This window comes from Poromitra crassiceps (assembly GCF_964638095.1).
Source record: "Poromitra crassiceps genome assembly, contig: HAP1_SCAFFOLD_1239, whole genome shotgun sequence".
Classification (NCBI taxonomy): domain Eukaryota; kingdom Metazoa; phylum Chordata; class Actinopteri; order Beryciformes; family Melamphaidae; genus Poromitra; species Poromitra crassiceps.
Window position 1 is genome coordinate 16,151 of NW_028151171.1, and position 16,350 is coordinate 32,500.

A 16,350-nucleotide genomic window follows, 5' to 3' on the forward strand; every position below is an offset into this window, starting at 1 on the left:
GGGTTATAAGTAGAGTACAGAACATGCTAAAAGCTAACTTTCTTTTTGGGGGTGAAAGTAGAGACTTAGATCTTCATTTCGAGGTATTGGACATCACTGTAGTCCTAGTACAGAATTTACTGTGGGTCTTGAAAGATGACCAAACATTATGGAAATACTTGGCCTGTGCCAAAAATGCCAGTCAGATATTGGCAGTGAATGAGTTAACATGCTGACTTTATGAACACTAAAACCATTAACAAGCTGACTTTATGAACACTAACATCGTTAATAAGCTGACTTTATGAACACTAACACCATTAACAAGCTGACTTTATGAACACTAACACCATTAACAAGCTGACTTTATGAACACTAACACCATTAATAAGCCGACTTTTACACTAACACCATTAACAAGCTGACTTTATGAACGCTAACACCATTAACAAGCTGACTTTATGAACGCTAACACCATTAACAAGCTGACTTTATGAACGCTAACACCATTAACAAGGTGACTTTTGGGAAGAAAGCATGGGGAAGGGAGGGGAGAGAGGACAGGTACGGAAAGGGCAAGAGAGGACAGGGAGAGGACAGGGAGAGGTGGGGAGAGGACAGGGAGAGGTGGGGAGCGGTCAAGAGGAGACATTTCAGGGCAAGGTTTCAAGTTAAGGAGGGAAATGCAGGAACAAGGTACAGGTACTGTAGGGTTGGACAGACGTAAGGGAACAGATGTGCTCAGATGGAAGAGGCAGAGTTTGAGATGGAAGGTAGGACACTGGTTTCATTATGTTAACCTTGCGAGGCAGCTGGATTTGCACGAGATCATGAGATCACAAATCACAAATCGATCTTGCCATGGGATCTTGCGTTTGTTTACACAAATACAGTCAAGCTTAATTTTCATCATATAGATTTTTTGTTTTGCTATTGTAAGTTGCTTCCCTAAGAGATATTCTACTCGTATAGACTGACATCTTCCACTCACACACTGTTCTCACCTATTTTCACTATGACTCTGAAAACAACAACAGAGTAGCATGATGTCATTGACTGTTTTGGAGTCTCCACCCTAAAGCGTGCCTGAGGCAAGATTGACTGCTTTGCAACCAGACTTAATCTGTCTGTATCAAACATGTTAACCCCAGCCTCCTGCTTTTGTCTGCCCTGTTGATCTAGCTCAGATGATGATGATGATGATGACTGGGTTGTTGTGTAAAACAGGGTGGGTTGTGGGAAATGAAATGAGCTGTTTTTGTAGTGAGGAATGTGGCTGACAGTTCACATTTTTTAAACACATTTTTAAGCATTGCAGCCACTTCTATAAGTAACACATGTGCCGTTCTGCCACGGGATGTCGGGTTGCACGAGATGCAGCCTAGGCCCCTCCCCTGGCACCACGAGTGAGCGAGAGAGCGAGGTCGACAGTGAATGGAGAGAGCGGCTCAAAACCGGTGAAACCATAGACTGTAGGTTGAAACACACACACAGTGCCAGGGCTCGCGTTAACGCTTGCTTGCTTGCCCAGGGCAACTAAAGTCTGTGGGCAGGTAAGTGAAATGCCTCATGGCAGTTGTCCGACTGAGTGAGTGAGTGAGTGAGTGACTACTTATTTACTGACGGACTGACTGACGTTACCGTGATTGAATACGCCGTCTCTGTGCATATTGTAAATGATCGCTGTTGAAAAAAGTTTTGATATTGTGATCTGCGGACTGCGGTAAATTCAGGAGCGGACTTTTGAGCTGTCTTTGTATTGTTGATACTGGAGTGAATCAAATTGTATTTCCTGATCCGCGGTAAAACTCCAGAGGAGACTTTCGAGCTGTCTTTCTGTTATATTGTTGAGACTGGACTGGAGTGTACTTTGTGATTGATTGAAGTCTGAAGCCGGATTGAACTCTTGAGACTGTTGGACGATATACACACACTCACATTGCCTTGATTTTCCTTACACTATTGAAAAACGAAGTGAGTTGTGGGCTATTGTTTTTGCAGTACTGATTTTTTGACACATTGATATTGCAGTTTGCTTTAATGAGAGGGGGTGAGCACATTGAGGGGGGTAGGCTACGAATTGTGGTGGAAAACCTACAGGTAGCCTACTACCAAAAGCAGAGCCAGGTAGAGCAAAGTAGAGTAGGTACTGGCAAGCACATCTAGTGTACTAACCCTTCTACGCTTACTTCACAAACTGGGTGTGATTACTGCTGCGTTCGTTTATAACTCGCAAGTTGCAAATTGCCACTTCCTGCTATCAATAATCGAATAAAAACGCCACGTTAACTCGGAGTTCCTACTTGCAAACTCGGGTATGATTTCTCAACCCCTAGTTGCTCCCAGCGCGTCATTTGACGTCATTTCAACATGGCACCCACGATTGTAAGAATTTAAAACACATTTTTCACACATTCTTCTTTTTCAACAATAGTAAGCTTTCAGACCAATCAGCATACCCATACAATAGTTGGTAAACCCATACAACTAAACATTAATGTTGTTATTAGCTGTTAGCTTAGACAGCTAATGGCTATTAGCATCCATGGTTTTGCAACTTGAAGCCTTGAAGCTCGAACACACGTAGATCGGAGATAACGCATTTACCACTTGCCAGCTCCGGCCATAAACGAATGCAGCTTTATTCTATCCATGTTTGCTAGATAAATGTAGGGAATGACTGCTGAGTAATATTAGCCTACTCTTATTCTACATCGCTCTGGAGTAGACTAGAGCATTTATATGTAAAAGTGGAACCAATTCAATGGACGAAAAGTGTCCAAGGCAACACTGGTTTGAATTATACATTTATTGATTAGGTCAGAAATGGTGAGCATGTTGGATTACAGTTTACAAAGTGTGCGATCTAAATATCCTACCTGTTTTACCCTATAGTCACTTCTCTGTGAGGCAGAAAAGGTTGTTCTGCCTAAAACATTTCTTTAAAACCCTTCAGTACAGGACATTCTACTCAGTGTGTCCTATCTCTAGGAACTGAATTACTTGATTGTGCGCCCAGCCCAATAAAATGTAATGCTTCTCATAATATGAAATGCCTTGATGGTGAATGAGAAGAAATATTCACTTACTTGGCATTTGGTGAGAAATTATATTTTGCTAACACAAACACAAACACACTCCACTCCACTCCACTCCACTCCACTCACACTGAGTCACACTGAGACACACTGAGATCATGGGTCTTTTTCCACAAGTAAAGGCTGTTGCACATCAAGGGCGATGCGAATATACAGCACGAAATTGTGATGCGAAATTTTACCCACCTGTCAATCACAGCAACAGATGTGTACAAGTGAATTTCTGAAAAATCTACCTTGGTCCGAAAAAATAAACACGGCAATAATGCTAAGCGAAACTTCGCCGTTGGTGTGCTGTGTGCACGGTAGTATTGACTGACGTCAAGGTTAAAAAAGGTTAAAAAAATATTATTGACATGCTAATTAATGGCACGGAAAAAACCTCCCGGTGTGTAAGGACCTTAAGACCTAGTCCTAGACCTACAGTAAGCAGGTTATTAGTAATACTCTATTAAAAAAGTTAATCGAAGCATTGACAGTTTCCAATAGATTGCTCTTCCATAATGCTAACTACCTCTGCTAATCAGTTCACTCTAATCGGTGGGTCAGGATGACAAACTCTGATCAGAGCAAGGATAACAGGCATGGGCAGAGAGGGACACACTCAGGACAACACACACACACACACACACACACACACACATGCTTGCACGCATGGACACACAAACACACGCGCAAACACACACACACACACACACACACACACACGGACAGACATGGCCCCATCTCCCAGTTTCCAGTTTAGGGTTTGTTCTCGCTTGGTGGAGAAAGGCTAGACTTTAGACTATTGATCTAATCGGTATCATTTGTACTTTCCAGATTTTGCCAGGACGTGTGCTGCTGTTATACAGTCAGGAGGACGTGTGCTGCTGTTATACAGTCAGGAGGACATGTGCTGCTGTTATACAGTCAGCAGGACATGTGCTGCTGTTATACAGTCAGCAGGACATGTGCTGCTGTTATACAGTCAGGAGGACATGTGATGCTGTTATACAGTCAGGAGGACATGTGCTGCTGTTATACAGTCAGGAGGACATGTGCTGCTGTTATACAGTCAGCAGGACATGTGCTGCTGTTATACAGTCAGGAGGACATGTGCTGCTGTTATACAGTCAGCAGGACATGTGCTGCTGTTATACAGTCAGGAGGACATGTGCTGCTGTTATACAGTCAGGAGGACATGTGATGCTGTTATACAGTCAGGAGGACATGTGCTGCTGTTATACAGTCAGGAGGACATGTGATGCTGTTATACAGTCAGGAGGATATGTGCTGCTGTTATACAGTACAGTCAGGAGGATATGTGATGCTGTTATACAGTCAGGAGGACATGTGCTGTTTTTATACAGTCAGGAGGACATGTGCTGCTGTTATACAGTCAGCAGGACATGTGATGCTGTTATACAGTCAGGAGGACATGTGCTGCTGTTATACAGTCAGGAGGACATGTGTTGCTGTTATACAGTCAGGAGGACATGTGCTGCTGTTATACTAGGCAGGACAAACCCACCGCTCTAACCACGCTGTAATGTAATCACTATGGGAGATTTCTGCATTCTGGGCTCATTTCAATCTAGTATTAAACATACTTTCGGGTCATGTTTAAATAAAAACACAGCTTGTATCGATAAATATGCACCATCACTACTACAAAATGAAAAAATAATTTTGAAAAAGGCCGAAATTATAAGTTAAATCAAGCTCTGTTTAGAGGAGCAAATGCAGCGTTTCAGCCCGCCTGGAGAAAAACGGCACAACAAAAAATCGTCACTCCTCGATCGCCTTTAAGAGTGGATTCCCAACTGGATTTTTTGATTTGTCCTTTGGTCTGCCACTTAAATTATAGCCAACCCCTGTGTACACGTCATGGTGAATGGTTCCTTTTGATTTGTTTGGGTTATACCGACGAAAATCGCATCATTTCCCTTCATTCGCCTCGCCACTAACTTCAACTTTAAGGAACCAGCGATGTGAACACATGAAATTGTTCGCAAACTTGTCCTCTAAAACATTGTCAGGTCAGTTTTCGTTTTTCGTTTAGGGGTTTTTTGTTATTCGTGTCAAAACGTGCAGTGCGCCATGTAAAAATCCCCCCTGCTTTTTCCTCATTTAGCGCGAGAGCAGAGTAGCTGCGGCTGGGCTGCTCCCGCTCCCCCTCCCCCCCCTCCTCTCTCTCTGCACAATCAAGTCAGTGGTGCAGTGCTTCTCAATGTGGGGAGAGGATTCAAGATTCTCTGTTGTCTCTCTCAACCTAATATATATGGAATTCTGAACAAAATCATATCCAGGCTACATTAAAAAAAATCTGATTTGCATCTGAGAAACCAAATTTCATCATATTGGGGGTCCATGGCCCCAATATGAACTAAATTAGGAGTCCTTAATATGAAAAAGGTTAAGAATGATTTACAGAAACACAATGCCATGGGTATTCCCTTTCCCTTCCTTTTATTTCTATTTATGATGAGGCAGGATTTGGTTTATCAATAATACATATAATTTAATCTTTTTTTCTCGACGCACCTCCCACACACACACCCCCTCCCAAAACTGTTAGACACACTGTTTTACATACATTCTATTCTGCTCCTCATGAATATCTATATATATTTTTAGGCTACATAAAGTAGTCTGTACAAATGTTATAATGTATAAACTCACAGAATAAATTTATGTATGACAGTATGAATAGATGTAGCCTACAAATAAGCAAATTGCCCGGATTATCATACATTGTTCTGATACAATACATTTCTTAATTAGCCTGGCTTTTGACTATCTGACACATTGTTTTACACATTTATCCATCTATTGGTAAACATGGAGGAATTCATGTAGGCCAGGGATACTCAACTTGCTTTGACCAGGGGCCACTTTTGCAAAATGACAGGAGGTGAGGGGCCAGTTAATAAACTAAGATTAATAATATTATTTTCTTCTGTAGTGGATTGTAGTCCCTCCCCCATAACAATAAACAAGAAAAGTTAGAAATTCAGTTTGGTCACTTCAATTCAGTTCTCAAATCTGTTCAGAGTAAACCCTCTTCATAAATAAAGGCTCTCTCCAAAAATAAAATTAATCAAACATCTCTTAGATGGGGGGCCAGTCGTGGGCCGCATCTGGCCCCCGGGCCACAAGTTGAGTATCACTGATGTAGGCTATGCACACAGTTATCTTCAGAGGCAGTGGAGGTGCGACCCATCTGACTTTGTCAATGTGAACTACAGTAAATGATCGTTGATTAAAGCCCCAATCCATAATTGCAGTATTATGCTCCAGTTAGCTGAACATGAATTTCAAATGCATTTTGAGACTATATAGAGGTTTCATGTTAAACAGAGCTGTATGTTAAGTTATCATGGGTTAGGAAAGTTGTAAAATACCTATTTCTAAGGCTAACTAAGTATCTGTGTAACTAGATCTGACATGTCTTGATAACTAAAACCTTTAATTTATGCTAAATGTTGGGTAATGCATACATTAACCATTTAATAGACAAATGTGGTCTAGATCAGGGTTTTTCAACTGGTGGGTCGGGACCCAAACATGGATCGCGGGGCTGTTTTGAGTGGGGGGTAAATTATAATAAAAAAAATCTGATGCCGCGCTTTTAAATTGAAGGACATACCTTGATATGTCCTACTATGGTGAAGGCATGGCCCGCCCGACTCTGCCTCTGATTGGCTTACCCTGATATTTTACCCTAACCTTAAAGCCCCATTATGTAGTTTTTCTATTTTCCCCAAGTTTGAAGTCAATCGGACAAACGGTTCTCAAGATAAACCGCTGTTTGTGCTTGCCAGTAGGTGGCGCTGTGCCGAATAGCACAAAATTCGGGCACTGAACTCCATCAGGTCACCCTAAGCGCACTCCCCAAGTTTGATGTCAATCCAACAAATGGTTCTCGAGATGAACCACTTTTTGTGTTTGCCAGTAGGTGGCGCTGTGTCGAATTGCACAAAATGTGTCACTGCACTCCATCAGGTCCCCCTAAACACACTCCCCAAGTTTGAAGTCGATCGGACAAGTGGTTCTCAAGATAAACTGCTTTTTGTGTTTGCCAATAGGTGGCGCTATGCTGAGTCTGTGTGTGTTTGGGGGTGGGCTGGCGTGGTATCGGACTTACTTTTGTGACGCAAATTGTGACTGACACTGCCCGCGGCCCGCCAACCAATCCGACCTGGTGTGTGGACATGATGTGGTTTGCAGGACTTTCCAGGTGGTTTCCAGGACTTTCCATGTAGTTCCAGGATATTCCAGCACTTTCCAGGTGGTTCAAGGACTGTGCAACCTGCCCATGACCCTCCCCAGATAATAACCCACTGCCATGCACATTTTCAGCCCAATCCGACCTGGGGTGTGGGCATGAGGTCGTTTCAAGGTGGTTTCCAGGACTTTCCAGGTGTTTTCCAGGATTTTCCAGGTGGTTCAAGTACTGTGCAACCTGCCCATGACCTTGCCAAGATAATAACCCACAGCCATGCAAATTTTCAGCCCAATCCGACCTGGGGTGTGGGCATGAGGTGGTTTCCAGGACTTTCCAGGTGGTTTCCAGGACTTTCCAGGATTTTCCAGGTGGTTCAAGTACTGTGCAACCTGCCCATGACCTTGCCCAGATAATAACCCACAGACATGTGCTGCTGTTATACAGTCAGGAAGACATGTGATGCTGTTATACAGTCAGGAGGACATGTGCTGCTGTTATACAGTCAGGAAGACATGTGATGCTGTTATACAGTCAGGAAGACATGTGATGCTGTTATACAGTCAGGAGGACATGTGATGCTGTTATACAGTCAGGAGGACATGTGCTGCTGTTATACAGTCAGGAGGACATGTGATGCTGTTATACAGTCAGCAGGACATGTGCTGCTGTTATACAGTCAGGAGGACATGTGATGCTGTTATACAGTCAGGAGGACATGTGCTGCTGTTATACAGTCAGGAGGACATGTGCTGCTGTTATACAGTCAGGAGGACATGTGCTGCTGTTATACAGTCAGGAGGACATGTGCTGCTGTTATACAGTCAGGAGGACATGTGCTGCTGTTATACAGTCAGGAAGACATGCGCTGCTGTTATACAGTCAGGAGGACATGTGATGCTGTTATACAGTCAGGAGGACATGTGATGCTGTTATACAGTCAGGAGGACATGTGATTCTGTTATACAGTCAGGAGGACATGTGCTGCTGTTATACAGTCAGGAGGACATGTGATGCTGTTATACAGTCAGGAGGACATGTGATTCTGTTATACAGTCAGGAGGAGCATCGAGAGAGTGTGCAGAAATGGCTCTTTTTTTGGCTGTTTTTGTTCGAATGAGTCAAAACAAACCACAAACAAATCTATCTTATGTGGGTGTGCAGCTGTGCTCTTGTTCTGTGTGCATTCATATCCATGTGTCTGTTTGCGTCTGTGGCTGTGTGTGTGTACATACATGTGTGTGTGTGTGTGTGTGTGTGTGTGTGTGTGTGTGTGTGTGTGTGTGTGTGTGTGTGTGTGTGTGTGTGTGTGTGTGTGTGTGTCTACAGGCAGCAGGGGGATCTCTCTGACCTGTGTGTTGACCCCATGTCGGGTACTTGGGGTGTGTGTGACACTGATGACCTTGGGAGCCATTGGAGCTGCTGTCTGGGCCGTAGGTTAGACAACACATGCACACACACGTGTGTGCGTACACACACACACACACACACACACACACATACACACACACACACACACACACAGGCACGCACACACACACACACACACACACACACACACACACACACATAAAAACCCCTCCATTTACTTTGCCTCCAATAGCCATAGAATATGAAGATGTTTGCATACGTACAGAAAGCATCACTGTTTTGTCTTTGTTTTATTCTTGTTTACTGCAGTCCTGGGACATGTAATGACGCCTCCCTGCTTATAGGCACACAGCCCTATTGTGTTTTGAGTTGTCATTTTCATGAATCCATTGGTGAAAAACTCTTTGTGTCACACTGATGTTTTAATATACACTGACTGTGTTGCTCTTTGTGTCACACTGATGTTTTAATATACACTGACTGTGTTGCTCTTTGTGTCACACTGATGTTTTAATATACACTGACTGTGTTGCTCTTTGTGTCACACTGATGTTTTAATATACACTGACTGTGTTGCTCTTTGTGTCACACTGATGTTTTAATATACACTGACTGTGTTGCTCTTTGTGTCACACTGATGTTTTAATATACACTGACTGTGTTGCTCTTTGCCCTCTGTAGTCACATACTGCAACATGGAGGAAGACACAGGCCTGTATGATGGTGAGTGACACAGCAGAGAACCTGTTCACATTTTTCACAAAACTCAGCCAGAGAGAAAAACACAGGAGAGAGAGAATGTTCTGCCACAACAATTTCAACCACAATCTGCTTCAAGGACAGAATGCCTTAAAAAGTCAACTGGTCACATGATCATGAAGAGGCTTTCAAGGTTCTCCCAGAAAAGTGCCTTGGGCCTTCATTTTCTTCAAATGATGCAATAATTTTCAGAAAGTGAAAACAGTGTGTGCCTCCGTACCGAAAGTAACCCTATCTGACTCCCTCAGTCCAGGTGAATTCAGCGGACCAGCGTCTTCGAGTGTTTGACTCCACCCAGAGGAGGTGGCGTCAGGTGTGTTCCTCTTCAGCCAATGAGCAGCTGGCTAGCATCAGCTGTGAGGAAATGGGCTTTGTCAGGTGAGATGTTTTACAGCAGAAATGTACTGTTTTCATGCAGTCAAGTCAACGGGACTAACGTGTGTGTGTGTGTGTGTGTGTGTGTGTGTGTGTGTGTGTGTGTGTCTGTGTGTGTGTGTGTGTGTGTGTGTGTGTGTGTGTGTGTGTGTGTGTGTGTGTGTTTGTGTGTGTGTGTGTGTGTGTGTGTGTGTGTGTGTGTGTGTGTGTGTGTGTGTGTGTGTGTGTGTGTGTGCGTGCCTGCCTGCGTGCGTGTGTGCGCGTGCGTGGGTGTGGGTGTGTGTGTGTGTGTGTGTGTGCGCGTGCGTGGGTGTGGGTGTGTGTGTGTGTGTGTGTGTGTGTGCGCGTGCGTGCATGTGGGTGTGGGTGTGTGTTTCAGCATGGTGAATTACTCTGTAGCAGCAATCCCAGAGGCCAGTAGTGATGTAGGGGAATTCTTCTGTGTCAAAGAGGAAGAGCTGAGCTACGGCAAGAAAATCAAAGACTCATTGTTCCCATGGTAACAAGTAACACACACCTGTCTGTCTGTTTCTGCACCTGTCCCGAGCAGCAGGTATAGACAAATGCTTGGCCTTTGTTACAATTAGCCCTTTTCACAGCTGCCATTTTGTGTCTAAAAGGCAGGGGAAACACAGGTGCAACCAACTCACTAATTAGGGCCCCAGCACTGGAACACCTACGTAAATGGACTGGAAGTTGGACACCCTAATTAAGGTTTTGGTGCACCTGTGAAACTTCCTGCCTTTTAGACACAAAATGGTGGCTGTGAAAAGGGTCTATAGAGCAGCGATTCCGGCCGCGGCACTCTGGTGGTCCGCGAAGGTATTGCAAGTGGTCTATTTTAAATGTTTATTTTATTTTTATTTCTCATTATTATTTTTACAATAAACAAAACAAAACATTGATGGACAGCTCCTTGAAAACTGTAACACTGAAAATGCTGCAACATGTTCCAGATGCTGTGTTAGTGACTGGAAAATAAAAAGTGCTCTCCATATTTGTTACGGGTCGGAGGTGGGCCGTGAAAAGTTTTGAGATTTTCAAGTGGGCCTTGAGTTGGAAAAGGTTGGGAACTGCTGCCTTATGTAGAGGTAGGGGTATGAAGACATTTTTGTCAATCTGATTTATAATGTAAGTTTATAAGTAAAATTAGCATTCATGTAGTTGTGGCCTCTCACTTAAACTTCCAATTTAACTTAGTAGTACTATCAATGTCATTGACATTTTTCTAAATACTTGTTTAAACCATTGAGAGCCTGAAAATCCTTTCCAAACTTTGGAGGGTTTTGAATCACAGCTTAAAAGCATCTCAGTGTTTTCTCTACTTTTAGTACAAGATGTGTTAATTTGTCTTCTTAAAGGGATAGTTCGGTTTGTTTGAAGTGGGGTCCTATCAGCTAGTGAGATACACTAACTTAATTAGGTACAGTGTTCAGGAGTGAGTGCGCATTGTGGAACGAGACCGCGCACTCAGCGCAGCAGCCAAACCAGCCTTTTCTCTGTAAGTACGGGGGGTCAACAACTAAAACGTAATTTAGCCACCTAAAACACCTAAAACAACGCCCACCTAAACAAATCGACATCCGTGTACATGCACGCTCTATTTTGACAATTTTCAGCGCTTTACTTTTCCGCAAAACAGCAGTTTCATTCGGCACTGCTTTTTCTCCCAACCGTACAACTACTGTATTCCTCCGCTAAAAGCCTGCACAGAGCACAGAGCCGCGGTTTACAAAACAGGAAGGCTTAGAAGAGAGATAAAACACTGACTTACTTTAGAGACAACAAGTCACCTGGCCTCTCTGGTCTGGGACGTTTTCCACAATTTATCCTGGGAATGGTGAAAAAGGTCTGCAGGGCACCCCGGCATTTAGGCAGGAGGCGCATCTCTCTGCCTGTTCACTTCACTCTCTGCAAAAGTTCCTCTTCTGTATTCTCTCTGGTTCATAATTGTATCCTCTTGTCACCAAGGTGAATGGCATATAATCCTCGCTATCAAAATCACTCATATTTTCGTCCGTGTATTCTATTTGTTGTGTCTTCAAACCGGGAGAAATAAAATAGCCTACCCCCAAATAGCTGCGGAGTAATCCAGTGCTGCGGCTGTGTGCAGGCTTTTAGCGGAGGAATACGGTAGTTGTACGGTTGGGAGAAAAAGCAGTGCCGAATGAAACTGCTGTTTTGCGGAAAAGTAAAGCGCTGAAAATTGTCAAAATAGAGCGTGCATGTACACGGATATCGATTTGTTTAGGTGGGCGTTGTTTTAGGTGGCTAAATTACGTTTTTTTGTTTAGTTGTTGACCCCCAGGACTTAGAGAGAAAAAGCTGGTGATGCTGCTGCTCTGGGTGCCGGATCTCGTTCGACGCTGCGCCCCGCTTCAAGAACACTGTACCTAATTAAGTTAGTGTATCTGACTAGCTGATAGGACCCCACTTCAAACAAACCGAACTATCCCTTTAATCTTGCTCTTCCAGTGTGGAAAAATGCTAAATCTAATTTGTCAGATTGATTATCTGTTTTCAGTCACTTTTCTCTGATGCTTACTCACAGTTTACATCATAATGATCATCTGTCTCACTCTCATTCTTTCAGGTTCTGTACTTTTCTATTTCTTAATACGTTTCTGTGGCGAACCTGTCTGTCTTTTTGTCTCTACTTTCTACCCCACTGTCCTGTTTGTTTATCTGAGTTTGAGTTTGAGTTTAACTTTATTGTCCCATACGGAAATTTGTCTTAGGCATTGTACAGCAGCAATAGGGCAATGACAAACGTAACAGACAGTACAGTACATCTGAAGACAAACAGCGTGTAAACAAGAGGACAACATAGTACATGATACAGCCTGGGCTACGAGTTAACAACTCTACCTAACCGAATATTGCACTTCAGTGTTCAAATATTGCACTTCAAGTATTGCACAATTCCAAAACCGCATATCAAACCAAAACCATCATAAAACCATGGTTACTTAAAACTAAAAACATTAAAACCACAGTAAAGGGTAAAAGAAATAAAAAGATAAAATGATAAGAGAAATATCTCACTCTTGTACCGGTCTGTCGAGAGTAAACTGAATAGTAACATTCAGTTTGACTATCTGTTGCTAACTCTGTCTGTCTTTGTTTCAGTGACTGTGAGAGCAGGGAGGTTCTCACGCTGTTGTGCCAAGGTAAGATCTGAACACAGATCTCTGACCTTTTTGCACATACTCGCCGTTGAACTCTTCCATGAGCTTGTTATCTTTGGTTCCAATGGATTTCTCTGTCTTGTCTATCTCTCCCTGTTTCTCCCTCGCATACCCTCATTTTAACTTGATCTCAGTTATTATCAGTGTTTTCTCAGGACGTGTAGTGTAGATAGAGGTAAAAGCACTCGCCTACCACCGCGGAGACCCGGGTTCAATTCCCGGTAGCGGTACTTCCGGCTTGGTCAGACGTTCCTACACACAGGCCGTGTCTGCAGGTCAGGAGCCAGTGGGGTATGAGTCCCAATCGCTGCGCTAGCGCCTCCTCTGGTCAGGAGGAAGGGGAACTGGGGGCAATATTAGTGATCCTCCCACACACTACATCCTACCTCCTCGCTGTCAGGTGAAAAGAAGCGGCTGGAGGAAGCATGTGCTAGTCTACAACTCTCCACAGATCGACAGAGGTAGTGAAACAACAACCGGGACAGCAGGGGGAATTGGCCAAGTACAATTGGGGAGAAACTCTACTCGTCCTTCCTCTTGTATCTTGGCTTTTAATTTTTACCCTAGCTCACTCCTTCCTCCCTCTCTCCTTCCTCCTCACGGTAGCCTACCTCTCTCCCTCCACAGATTGTGGCAGGCGTAGTTTGACCGAGGACCGTATAGTGGGTGGTGTGGATTCCAGGCAGGGCAGCTGGCCATGGCAGGTCAGCTTGCAGTATGATGGAGTTCACCAGTGTGGAGGATCGATCATCTCAGACCGCTGGATTATCTCTGCAGCACACTGCTTCCCTGAGTAAGAGGCCAGGCTTGGATTTACAGAGCAACCATACAGTATCATCTGAGTTTTAAGCATGTGCTGAACAAACTAGATGACTTTGGGCCCTAGCGTACACCGGCACAGAAGGCATTTGCGGTAGCGTTTTCGTCTGCGTTTCCTATCGTCTACCTGCGCACCTGGTAATTTCAGCTCCCACCTGCACCCACGGGCATGCTGTTCTGAAAAATAGGTGTGACCAAGGAAAATCCTCGCACTCTGCCATCGTACGGAGGAGCGCAAATAATTGCGTCTAGACAAGCTCTGACCCAGGTCTCTGTCAACCTCGCTCTCTCTTTCTCTCTCTCGGTGGTCCACTCGTCATCAAAGGACAAATATAATAATTAATCATCTCAACAATGCTTCAAACACGCCCAAGTGGAAGGGTAAATCTTTACTAATTTCTAGCACTCAAAATCTCCCTTTTTCTTCTTCTTTTAATTAACAGTGTGTCGCTGAAACATGTCCTTTGATGTACTGATCCAGTGGTCCTTGGTGTACTGACCCAGTGGTCTTTGATGTACTGACCCAGTGGTCTTTGATGTACTGACCCAGTGGTCGTTGATGTACTGACCCAGTGGTCTTAATGTACTGGCCCAGTGGTCCTTGGTGTACTGACCCAGTGGTCTTTGATGTACTGACCCAGTAGTAATTTAAAAAAGGGCAGATTTTTGAGTGCTAGAAACTAGCAAAATTTGAGATGCACTTGCACTTGGGTGTAAGATATGGCCCATCCTGTCAAATTTATAACTCCATAAAACAGCATCAATAGTTTACCTGTCATGGATGAGGACGACTGCATGTAACTGGGAGTATTAGCGGAATATAAGAAAAGAGTGTTCTTAATGCCCTTCTTATGACAGCCCTAAAGAAGGATCTTAACACGTTCACTGCCGTGGACAAGATATCTCGTCAAGCAGAAACCAACGGTTGACTGCCAATGACGAGATATCTCGTCCAATTTTTTTTTTTTTTTTTTTTTGACGGTGGGACGTCGATCAACCCCTTTTACATCTCCTATTAAAATATGGGAGGTATTGAATGTGTATAATCTATTTTACCGACCCACTAAGTGGCGACAGTGCTCTCCAGACGAGAGAAAGCCAAGCAAAAACAGCCGCGTGAGGAAGCCATTCTCATGAAAATGGATTGGCGAAAACGCTTTCGCTTTCGCGCAGGGAGCTGGCGGTGGGGGATTGCAAATTTGCATAATAGATTATGGGTGCAACACACTTTGAAACACGCAGCATAAATAAGACCAGAATCGCAAAAGCTTCATCAAAGCTCTCAACCGAAACCCCAAGAAACGAGCGAGCCCATCCAGACTCGCCCAAAGAGCGGCCGCCAGCAGACAGGCAGCAGCAGCAGCAGCAGCAGAAACGAGCTTGTGACACGCCCGCTGCAGAGCCAGGGAGGCAGGAGGAGAACACACACGGAGGGAGGAGTTTGAAGGAGAGGGGGGTTTCCTGCTGTTATGGAGGAAATTACTGTTTAAAACTATTGTTTAGATGTCTGACGTCTTACTGATGCCAAAAATGAATGGTTAAAGTGACTGTTCTATCGAATTTCACAAAAAGCCATTTATCTCAGCTTAAATTTTGCTAAACCATGCTGTATTCAAGTGCTAATGCCTACATAACTACTAACTCTACAAACTAACTCTTTTAGACAGAGAAAGCACACATTCTATTAGTTCTTTTGAGATATTTTGTGTTCACAAAATCTTAGCAGAAAATAATCCTCGGCTCTTGAAAGATGAGCCAGAATCCAAAAAAAAAAAACCTTGGCAGAAGCTACCTACAGTAAAAAAAAAACGGCTGGCAGTGAATGTGTTAAGAAGCATCTTAACTGGAGCTGTCCACCATCTCGGTGCTGAAAACAAATCAATGCTGAAAACAAATCAATCGATGCCAGGCTAATCGATTGTCCCACATAATGAAATGTTCCCAAATGAAGTTTTGATGTAACAAGTGGCGTCCTACTCACCTCCATCAATAAATAACGCTAAAAATGAACAAGCGGGGAAACGAGGGGCCCGAATGCGATCATAATACAAACTGCCGGCTGAATCCTCCCATTCCCCTGCTGTTCTGCCTACCTACTCCATGTAGGATAACATTATGTACCATTAATTTGCAATGTGTAATGTGCTAAACAAATTAAATAGCCTTGCTCACATTGCCCATTACAAATATGAAACACCAGGTTCCCTCACAAAAGTAGCGTTACACATGCAGAAGAATATCTGAAAACGTCAACTAACTGATGCAAATAATGACCAATGAATGACCAATGTGCCGTGAATGGGGAAAATAGATGTGCAAGGATAGCAGTAGGCTAGTTGAAGCCATGCCCACCAAATATCAACAGCTCACTGATGCAGGGAACAATGCGAGACCCTGTGACAGGTACCCTGATTGATTGTCCCTGTCAAGTATCCCTGAGTTGGACAGTGGCTATATTTGTTGATGTGCCGCACGGCATTGTTTGTGTGTGTGCATTTGATGGGGATGAACTACTGTATCTCATACTGTTTGTGCATGCAGATGTGGGATGGTTGTA

General features: G+C 43.7%; 1 protein-coding gene across 1 annotated transcript in view; it reads left to right on the plus strand.

Annotated features, from left to right (window-relative positions):
• Nucleotides 1–724: 724 nt before the first annotated feature.
• Nucleotides 725–16,350, plus strand: part of LOC310771455 (serine protease hepsin-like) — a gene marked incomplete at both ends in the record, with an annotated part of 16,566 nt that continues 940 nt past the window's right edge. Inside the window, 7 exons of the mRNA XM_083664065.1 lie at nt 725–752; nt 8,611–8,718; nt 9,334–9,375; nt 9,660–9,789; nt 10,166–10,285; nt 12,916–12,956; nt 13,542–13,767. Of these exons, the coding sequence (XP_083520191.1) occupies nt 725–752; nt 8,611–8,718; nt 9,334–9,375; nt 9,660–9,789; nt 10,166–10,285; nt 12,916–12,956; nt 13,542–13,767 (695 nt within the window). The remainder of the gene's footprint in view (nt 753–8,610; nt 8,719–9,333; nt 9,376–9,659; nt 9,790–10,165; nt 10,286–12,915; nt 12,957–13,541; nt 13,768–16,350) is intronic.